This window comes from Amphiura filiformis, chromosome 5 (genome assembly GCF_039555335.1).
Source record: "Amphiura filiformis chromosome 5, Afil_fr2py, whole genome shotgun sequence".
Classification (NCBI taxonomy): Eukaryota; Metazoa; Echinodermata; class Ophiuroidea; order Amphilepidida; family Amphiuridae; genus Amphiura; species Amphiura filiformis.
The window spans coordinates 27,945,258-27,955,328 of NC_092632.1; the positions used below are offsets into that span (position 1 = coordinate 27,945,258).

General features: G+C 35.3%; 1 protein-coding gene across 1 annotated transcript; it reads left to right on the forward strand.

Annotated features, from left to right (window-relative positions):
• The first annotated feature begins 499 nt into the window (after nucleotides 1-499).
• Nucleotides 500-8,323, forward strand: LOC140152904 (uncharacterized). The gene is made up of 5 exons (XM_072175439.1): nucleotides 500-704; nucleotides 2,209-2,610; nucleotides 3,172-3,351; nucleotides 4,014-4,143; nucleotides 4,731-8,323. The coding sequence occupies exons 1-5, from the start codon at nucleotides 620-622 to the stop codon at nucleotides 4,840-4,842; spliced, it is 909 nt and encodes a 302-aa protein (XP_072031540.1). The 5' UTR covers nucleotides 500-619; the 3' UTR covers nucleotides 4,843-8,323.
• Nucleotides 8,324-10,071: the final 1,748 nt, after the last annotated feature.

Genomic DNA, 10,071 nt, shown 5'->3' on the forward strand with positions numbered 1-10,071 from the left:
TGTTTTAATAACATCTCAAAAACGTTTTTGAAAATTTGCTGTGAAACATTTTTTCAATGTTGTTAAAATGTCATTGTAAAATATCTTTGGCAACAATGTTTTCAAAATAATTTATTAGCACTTGAATAACATAAAGTAATTATTCAAGTGCTAACAAAATGTTTTGAAAACATTGTTGCCAAAGATATTTTACAATAACATTTTAACAACATTGAAAAAATGCTCTTGAAGTGTTTTTCATACAGGGCGTTTAAAAAAAACGTTTTCAAGATCTTAAGCCGATAATTAAACTTTATTGACCAAAACACGTATCGATAACACGTTTATAAACGTTTTGTTTTTGTGCTTGCTTGGTAGAGCAAAAACGCTGTATGTTTGCAAATGTAGGTTTAAAAGCGTTTTTATGTCCAATTTAAGGGTATTGTGGTATTATATATATATCTTTAAACTGTATGTCGTGATGAAGCGGGAATTCCCGGCTGTGTGCTATTTTGAGCTATATGACATGTAACTGCATTCAACTCATTTGGAAAAACCCAAATATTAGAAAGTAATATAAGAGCGGGTGGGAGAGAGTTGATCAGTAATACCAGTGGACTCAATCAGCAAAACGTTAAATATGCCTTCATACATGTGTAAACAATATTCCTACGTTGTCATGGTTTTATTGGCCTTAATTGTGGCAGTTTACTTGCCAGTAGTAGGTAAGTCAGTTTCAACTATATGTGACGTTGTTGTTGTTGCTGTTATTTTTTGTTATTGTTGTTGTTGTAATATAATTGTTAATATAATTATTATTATAATATTAGCAGCCTCATCCTCCGGCTCCATGAATCACATCCACCGCTACCTATATCGAAACATTTATCATTTGGGGCGAAAACATAATAATGAATAATGATATGCAATGATGTATACACATCAGTGTATGCATTTATCACTCAGTGCATACATTAAATATCAATGATGCACTAACAGTGATTTCTGCAAAGGAACGAACATTTGGTTTGAACGTGGAGGATAAGTCACTAGTCATTAAGTGTATTCTTTCATAAGAAAAATATTAACAAAAGGAAGAAAACGGCTGTGTTAGTAAAATATGAAGCTCCGTTCGGTGTGCGTAGGCATATACACACAATTGTGACTTGGGCAAAACTTACATACTGCAGTTACTGTCCGTTTTCCTATACACAATACACAGTGCTCTTACCATTGACGCGTAACCTCTACAAATAGCGTATATTAGAAGTATGGGTAATTGCCTAGTTAACGTCGCTGTGGGAAAAATAACCAGCCAATATTAAAAGTACTCTTCTAAAATTCTGGAAAATATAGTTTTGTAACATGTCCTAAATTTTTAGCTAATTTAGATGTTTGGAAATATTCGTACTTTGGTGTTTTAGTGTATGTTACCGGGGTATGTTATAGGTAATAGTACATTGCCTAGTTAACGTCGCTGTGTGAAAAATAACCGGTCAATATTAAAAGTACTCTTCTGAAATTCTAGAAAATATAGTTTTATAACATGTCCTAAATTTTTAGCTAATTTAGGTGTTTGGAAATATTCGTACTTTGGTGTTTTAGGAAGGATATGTAAACGACAGATAACACCAAAAAATATGAAGAAATTATTTCCAAACCGTGTTAACCCACAGCCATTATGTTTCTCATTTTCAAGAATGTGGTTAACAATATGCACAGTATTGTCTCATTTCGTGAACAAAGGCCTCACAGTAATTGTTACCTTGCGTTTGCTTTATAATCGTTCACCTAACTGAAACTATAATACCAGCTCATTGCTCAAAACAGACACATGTGTGTGTGGATTTAACCAGAGAAGATCTGATTTAACATAGTTGAGCTGTTTTCAATGAGTGTTATCTTGGTTTAATAGCTTGCAAAGGTCGTGGTGAATTCTACTGTAGACATGACTGCATCATGAACAACATACATTCATCATTGACTATGACTTTTATTAGGTCGTGTAAGATCTTTAGGCCTATATCGCTGTATGTTAACACATGCATCTGTAGCACATTTTTATAAAATTGCAAAAATATTAGATGAATTTGATCAGTTTTGTTTTCTTCCGCAGTACAAAAGTAAAATAAATAAATAAACACACAAACATGCACATAACACTCAAAGAACCAACAAAACAAACAAGCGAAAAGAAAGTTATTGCATGTTTCATTTGTTTCCTCGCAGATGCGGCCCATTTGGCGGAAAAATCAACGTTATTCTTGTGCCCTGGATCCAACTACTATGTACGGTGTTACCAGCAAGGACCTTCATTTGCTACGGATGTCACCCACCCATCATTTGTGGTTCAAAACTCCAATTCAATTATCACAAAAATAAGCTATATAGCACACTACACTGCAAGCAGATCAGGAACGCAGGGCTCAAAATACGAGGTCGTTCAAGGCCCCTTATATAACACAGATACATCACATGGTGCCGTGCCTAGCAGAATATATTATTTGATATTGCCTAATATTACTAAGGAAGATGATGGCATGATGATTACGTGTACTACAAATGTAAGCACAAACCCTGGACGCGGTGTTTTTGAAGAGAATAGGAAAACAACTGTCACAGTTTTAAAAGGTAACACAACTTTAAGTTTAGGCTACTGCAAAAACAGTGTTTAGCATTAAACACTTTTCTAAACACATTCTTGAATCTTGCCTTCATTTTGTACACGTGTTTAAATACTAAACATGTTTAGAGTATGGATGGATCATGTTTAGCCATTGGACATTGATGTAGGCTATAGGAATACGTATGTTTAGTTTACAAAGTGAAGGCAAGAATGTGTTCAATGGCTAAACACAGTTTTGCAGTGTAGTATAATATGATGAGTTGCAAACTGTCATTTATATCATTTAATATGATAAGATAAAAAAACAAATCATTATCTTAATTTTCAATTTTTCCACGTGTTTTTAAGGTGTGTCATCGTGATGACAGACGTTTGTTTTTAGAAAAGGCCTATAAAAGCCGCAATCGGCCGACTCTAGTCCTGCTTTTCTAAAATACTCTTTTCTTTATTCTCTGACGGTATCTGTGTGAAAAAGGAGAATAAAATGATAAATAATTTCAATTAACTAGTACTTTGTAATTGATTTCGTAGTTACTAATTTTACTTAATACTTTTCTTGTGCATATATTGCGGTCCCGACAATGACTTAATGTCATCGACACCATCAAACATCGTGTATTCATCCCCATCATCATCAGCATCATCATCAGCGACTGCGACAACAGCAGCAAAGATTACAGCAACAGCGTCAGGTTCAACGGCGGTTACATTAGATGCTACTGCAAGACCGGGCAAAATCAATACATGTAAGATCAATTTTATGACGTATAATAATTATCAACAATTATTTTTAATAGTTGATTCGATTGCTGATTGAAACGGTTCAGTGGTTCTTTTGTGTGATTGATAAATAAGTGTGCTGATTGATTTAGATTTCTGAGTTTGTATCACCAACATGATTTGATTGCATATTAATTAATTATATATAAGCCATCCTATATAATGTATATGATTTCGGTCAAATTTTGATTTTGTTATTCTGTGCCAACAATTAGGCCTATAATGATTATTAGGGCCTACATATATAATATTACTAACAAATGTTTTCTGATGATCATTAAAACCGAAATAATGAGGTAAAATGAAAAAACAAAAACAAAAAACAAAACAAACAAACAAACAAACAAACCCCCCCCAAAAAAACCATTCATCCGCTAGCCGCTTAACTGCGGATCACTTATCATCACTATGGGGGAATTAGCGAAAAACCGAGGATCCCCGGTTTAAATTGTACTATAATTAAAGCACTTCAGACTTTCACAGGGTATTTTAGTAAGCCCTGCACCATGGTATTACAATTCGATAATATTATAATAATGTAGCATGTGCTGCAGAAATAGCTAGAAATCACGTTATCAATTAAGGTAATTAGTCGAATCTTATCATAATTTTGTCTAATTTTGTACAGATAACGGAACGATGCAAACCAAAGATGGTGTCACGATTATATTGCTTGCAACTTTCCTGGCCATCGCCATTATCATTATTTTGATGTTGGCTTACTTTTTACAAAAGACTAGATCCAGAACGATAAATTCGTAAGTGGAAATAACCTTATTATATACATGTTTAATAGGCTAGAAAAAAGTTTGTTTCTCGAAAGTGGTTTGAAACCAAAATACAAAATGCAAATATTAAATGTCAAATCGGTGCATAAGTTATAGGACACTTACAGGATGATTGTCATAGCGTTTATTGATTTCACATTGCTTGTAAAACAAAATATACGAGAAAATCAAATCTTTTAAGCTTTTTTAAACAATTTTGTTATTACTTTTTGTGTGAAGATATAATTTTTCTGGATTTCACAAATAAAAAAGACAACCAAAATACGGTAAAATTGCTCCAAAAAGAAATGAGCGTGGCCTACGGGAAACAAACTTTTTTTTAGCCTTGTACAGCATTTTTAAATTTCAAAACAACGCTTGTCATTTGAGCAACATTCATTTGTTTTCGGAGAGAGAGGTGAATAATCATGCTTGCTAAACATAAGAGAAGTGAGCGTGTTTACCGGCGCATGTAACAACTTTTCAAATGATAAAAAAAGATCCCTTTTAGTTGATGTTCGAAAACGTTTTTCGAATGATTAAATTAGACTTTTGTCGATTTTTTTATGTGTGTACAGAACGCCAGGTGTTTCGGGACACCAAAATGGACAAAATGGACTATACAGTATCGGGGAGATGACGTCCATGGCAGAACCAGACACCAAACATCAGAACGCCGAGATGGTTTAAAACATTCTAGTTTAAAGTCGTTAACTTGCTTGAAGAGCAGAGTCGTCGGATGATATAGCTCCCTTCGGTTATGACAGTGACGTTACCAGTTTGCCGGGAGGTCTCGCTCCTTCGCCTATTCACTACCTGGTTTTGATCGCGTTATGTTTTGTTACTTTAAAATTAAGGTAACAGCTTATCCGTTAAAGTAGGCCTATATGGGAATATTCCCAATTCCTACTTCCCTGTCAGATCAGAGTGCTATTTGGTTAGAATTGGAACGGACTGGAACGGCAAGCAATCTTAGGAGAGCCTATCTGTCCCTTGAGATGACAACATCTGCAAGAGTAGAGGTATAAGCCCGGGGTATAAGTACCAAGCATATACATAGCTATAACATCGGAGTGCGAAGACCATGAAGACAGAGGTACATGGAAAGTAGCATGCTATCCTTTTGAACATCTTGAAGTTGAATGCCGTGATTCATTGCAAGATGAAGGTCTTTTCACAAGTGGTATATACGACTCTGGGATTCAGTAGAAGCTTGGGTGAGATGCCTGTGCCAGGCTGAATCTGATGGTTCATCATGGATATGGACTGGTCGCGCTACCTATTTAAGATCGAGATAGACCAATGAATACCATAGAAAGTGAAGGTTAGACTGAAGTAGTTGAGTAGACTGAAGCAACCGATGAAGATGAAGGTGTGAGAAGTTTGAAGCAGTTGATTCATGGTGATTGGTGTGAAGGTTGAGTAGATGTATTTGAGAAACTTGCATGGAATGTACGTGTTGATGCTAGAGTCCCGTGGTCAGTCTTACCCGTAATGGCCAACATTTTCCAGCATAAGTGCAGCTTCGATGATCTGCCTTTCAGTCTCAAGTTCATGCATAGGCTATGTAGCTTAGATGGCTTGTCTTTCAGTCTCAAGTTCATGGGCTTGTTTGAAGCATTATGGCTAAGATTTGGCCCTGGGATTTGGCATGTTTGGTGTGACCAACCTGGTCCTACCCGGACAGCATTAATAAGGGACAATATTTCGTGTAAAAAGAACATGCACCGTTATAATGGTTCTTGTTATCAGTTATGCAAGTCAAGCACTGTGTAAAACTCAAGAAACTAATTGTGGTATATCACATTTAAAAAAAGAAAAAAAAGAAACATGCAAACATATTTTGCTGACGACTCCAGTGATAATGTTTTCAGTTCAGATATAGTCAGGACCCTCGGATCATATCGGTTGAGGTCACAAGTCAAAAAGGTGGCAAACGGTCCGAGAAGATGTGAAACATGAATTGAATGGGCATTGATGGTAACGTATAGGCCTAATGACCCATACCATGCTATATACAGGCTATATCAAAAATGATTGGTACCCATAAATGCTGGTGTTTAATGAACTACTTCATGACATGCAGCATTGGATCCTCCTTATCCTACCTGAAATCATGTGCAGGCTATTCCAGTTTAAATCCACACCCCACATCATGGAAGGCATGACCTTAATCATCCACTTAAGAATGTGTGAATTCCAACTGGGACTACCTAAATATAGGTGACTCCCCCGGGGTGACTCCCATTTGAAATCTACACCCCTGTATCATGTGTATGGGAGATTAAGGTCATGTCTTCCACAGAGTGGAGCATGATTTCAAATGGAATAGCCCAATGACCAAAATGTAAAAGGGCAAGATAAAGGAGATGTTAAAAAAGAGCCCCGCACGGCTCCTTGTCCATACATGAACCCCCAAGGCTCTTGCTACGCTACTTGCCTACATTTGTTGTTTGTGTCCCCACATCAAGTTGGTAGCTGTTGCTGTACCTTACTCGCGCGCTTTTCACTTGATCTATTCTTAGGTCCATCATAATTATGCAGTTTAATATCACATAGCTATCAGTCGTATTCATAATTACTGGAAACTGATGGGTACCAATCATTTTGATGCAGCTTGTGTGGAAATGACTCAGGGCATTTGTTAATTATTTTTATTCTAAAGTATGTACTACAAAATAAATATATTATTAACTGTAAATATATTGTAAGATAATAAGGTGACGGTGAAAAAACCATGTTTTATATACGGACCCATCCAATCCAGATTTTCTTTTTGTTTTGGGGGTTTTGTTTTTGCTTGTAAGCCTGGGCCCATGCATATAAAATCAGCAGTAGGCTTTATTTTTTACAGATTTGGATGGTTTTAAATGGTTTTCATGTGGTTTTTTTTGCAAAATAATTATAAAAACACCAAACTGACTGAATAAAGGATCCGTACGCCCATAGAACAAAGTGATTTGTTTCGTAGGCCAGATGGAAAATTCAACAACATATGGTTTTAAAAAGTCGAGCAAAAACTGTATTGAATTTAGAACTGGTTTTAGTTTCTCCTTGTGGGGAGGGGGAAAGGGGTGCGTGAGGCCTGTTACCTCGGCTTCGATTCTTCAACAGTTCAAGATGCGTGAACTATTGACTCTAAAGTTATAGTTTTTTACATGCATGGGCCAGGATAAAATTGAACTGTAAAGTCTTGATTCAATGAACTATTAAATTTTTGTTTTTTTTACAATATAATAATTATATACATTACTCCCGATGTAAATTTAGCAATCTAGCAATTTGACCTGCGGGTCACCATTAGAGTTTGAAATAAAACCTTCCTTTTTTTTCTTCTTTAACATTGCATTGTAACTAAATACGATGAAAATGCTGCAAAGTCGACTGTTTGCTGTAAATGTTCGAAAGTATGTATATTTCTGCAACGTTTAATACTGTAAATTTGTATATCATTGTTGATGTAAAAATGTTAGTTGACCAATTAAACTGTAGACATACAATGTATATTTTTGACACTTAGTGCTGTGATTGACTGATTGTATCCGAATACCGTATGCTACATTATTTAGGGAGTGGTTAAGGAGTCGGATAGTAACGTTTGCACAGTATTTTTGTGGGACCTGAGAGCACACCAGACACACCAAATTGCATTCTAAATACGAGGAATGTCCTGATATCAAATCATTTTAATTATAGTTTTAGTTAGTTATTTTTTATATAGGACATACATGTACTAGTACCTCGTATTCCAGAAGGACATACCTCGTATTCAGAATGTAATTTGATGTGTCTGATAGATAGCTTCTGATGTGTTATCATGTCCCACAAAAAATACTGTGCAATCGTTGCTATCCTTTTTATAGTTGGAAATCGCCTCGTTTGTCATTGAACCAAAACGATATAAGAAAGTATACAAGCAGTTGTAATTGCCTGATTATGTGTATTGTATGTTAATTATATTGTGACAAACAGAGTCTGTTTTAATTGTTTCATTTAAAACCCGGATTTAACCTTGCGCCGTTGCGCATTAAAAGAAGACAAACGGAAGGAAGGAAGAAAGAAAACGAGGGTGGAGTTGACTCCAATGAAAACCCAGAAAGATATATAAAGAGCAAAACGGTAGAAATAATTAGTCCCCGGAAGATAGACAAATGGAAGAAACAGAAAAGGATTGAGAAACATATAAGAACGACAGAAAGAAAAACAGAAGAAAGAAAGAAATTTAAAAAAGAGTAAAATATAAATTGAAGGAACGAAAAACACAAGATAGGGCAAGCAACAAAAATAGAATGATAAAAGCCATAAAGAACAGAAAATATATAGGGTCCAAGCACGCAAAATAAAAACGTTTTATTGTCGGGTTATATAAAGGGTATACACCCGGGGTACAAATCATTTTAATAACGTTCTAAAACCATTTTTGAAAACTCAGCGGAAAACATTTTAACACGTTATTTAAAAGATGACACAATAGCATTTTGACAACATTTTTAAAATGATGTAGTGTTTTTAAAAACGTTTTCATGACATAATGTTCTAAAAACATTTCTGAAAACTTAATGCAAAACATCAACTAATGTTTTTTAAGAGATGACAAAATATTTTACAATAACATTTTGACAACATTTTTAAAATGAAGATTTTTCATATAAAACGTTTAAAAAACGTTTTTATGACCTTTATATAATCCGACCTTTAAATGTTATTCAAACGTTTTGAATAAAACCAAAACCTATTATAACACGTTTATAACGTTTTAAAAACATTTTTGTGTTTGCTTGGAGGGTCTACCTTGAAAAAAAAAACCAATTACCAAACGAGAAATATTAAACAAGACACGTATAATGAAACGAAAGTAATATATAGGAAACCTTAAACCAACCACGGAGGTAGAAAATACCATAAAACAACCAACCAAACATTTATAATAGCTTTTAGTTGCTCACCTAATCATAATGAAGGTTCAATGTTCAGGAACAATTTCCTTTGTTTGTCTAGTCGTCTCATGATTTCGCGTGGGATGTGCCACCAAGATTTCGCAACAAAATCAGGCATTTCCCCCAATGTGTTTCTCCTTTATTGTCCCTTAGTGAGACTTGGGAGGCATTATTGGGTTAGCTATATAGCTCTATAATAGGACTAGGTAGAGAAAAATGGGCTAAATGTACCAGTTTATACAAGAAGCATCACCCTCGGCATGTGTTTGCTTCAAATCACGAGACAGTCCCCATTTAAAGATTCCGGGATTTCCAAAATTACATCCCATTGTTTCTACCGACTACCATCCATTCCCGGGATTGATCGAAATGAAAAGATGTTGCATGCCCCTACCCGGTACCCTAGATGGAGCACACCCCGGTGATCCTGGCTTGCAATCAGCAGCAATGCCCCACATTTCCCGGGGTAGGGTGGGCAAGTAAATAACACACAGGCCTGTAGCCAGGCACCCCCTCCATTGGCAAAAAGGTCTACTTGTCAGGAATAAAAATGTACTAAGAAAGTTCAATTTGAAAAATTATCAAAGTGGCCACTTCTTCTTTTTAACTGTTTAAATTTTCCATTGAATTACGCCTCAAAAATATGCACCAAATCGATCTATACTGCGCCAATAAAGTATCCTTACACTTGGAAAAATAATCACAATTTCCAAACTGAACAATATTGGTGTAAATTTGTTTTTTTAATAGATGTACTATCTAATCCTGCACATTTTGACACCACATTGAATCCAATGTGATTTCAAGAAGCAAAGTTACAAGCATTTGATTAGACGAATGTCCAGTTTTAAAAGTGACAAACTGGCCTATTCAAAACTCCACAGACTAGACATCTGGTTTGAGAGTGGTGAATGGCTAATTTATGCGTTAAGGAATAAAAGAAAAAGAAAACAAAAGAACTGACAAATAAAATGAAAGTTAT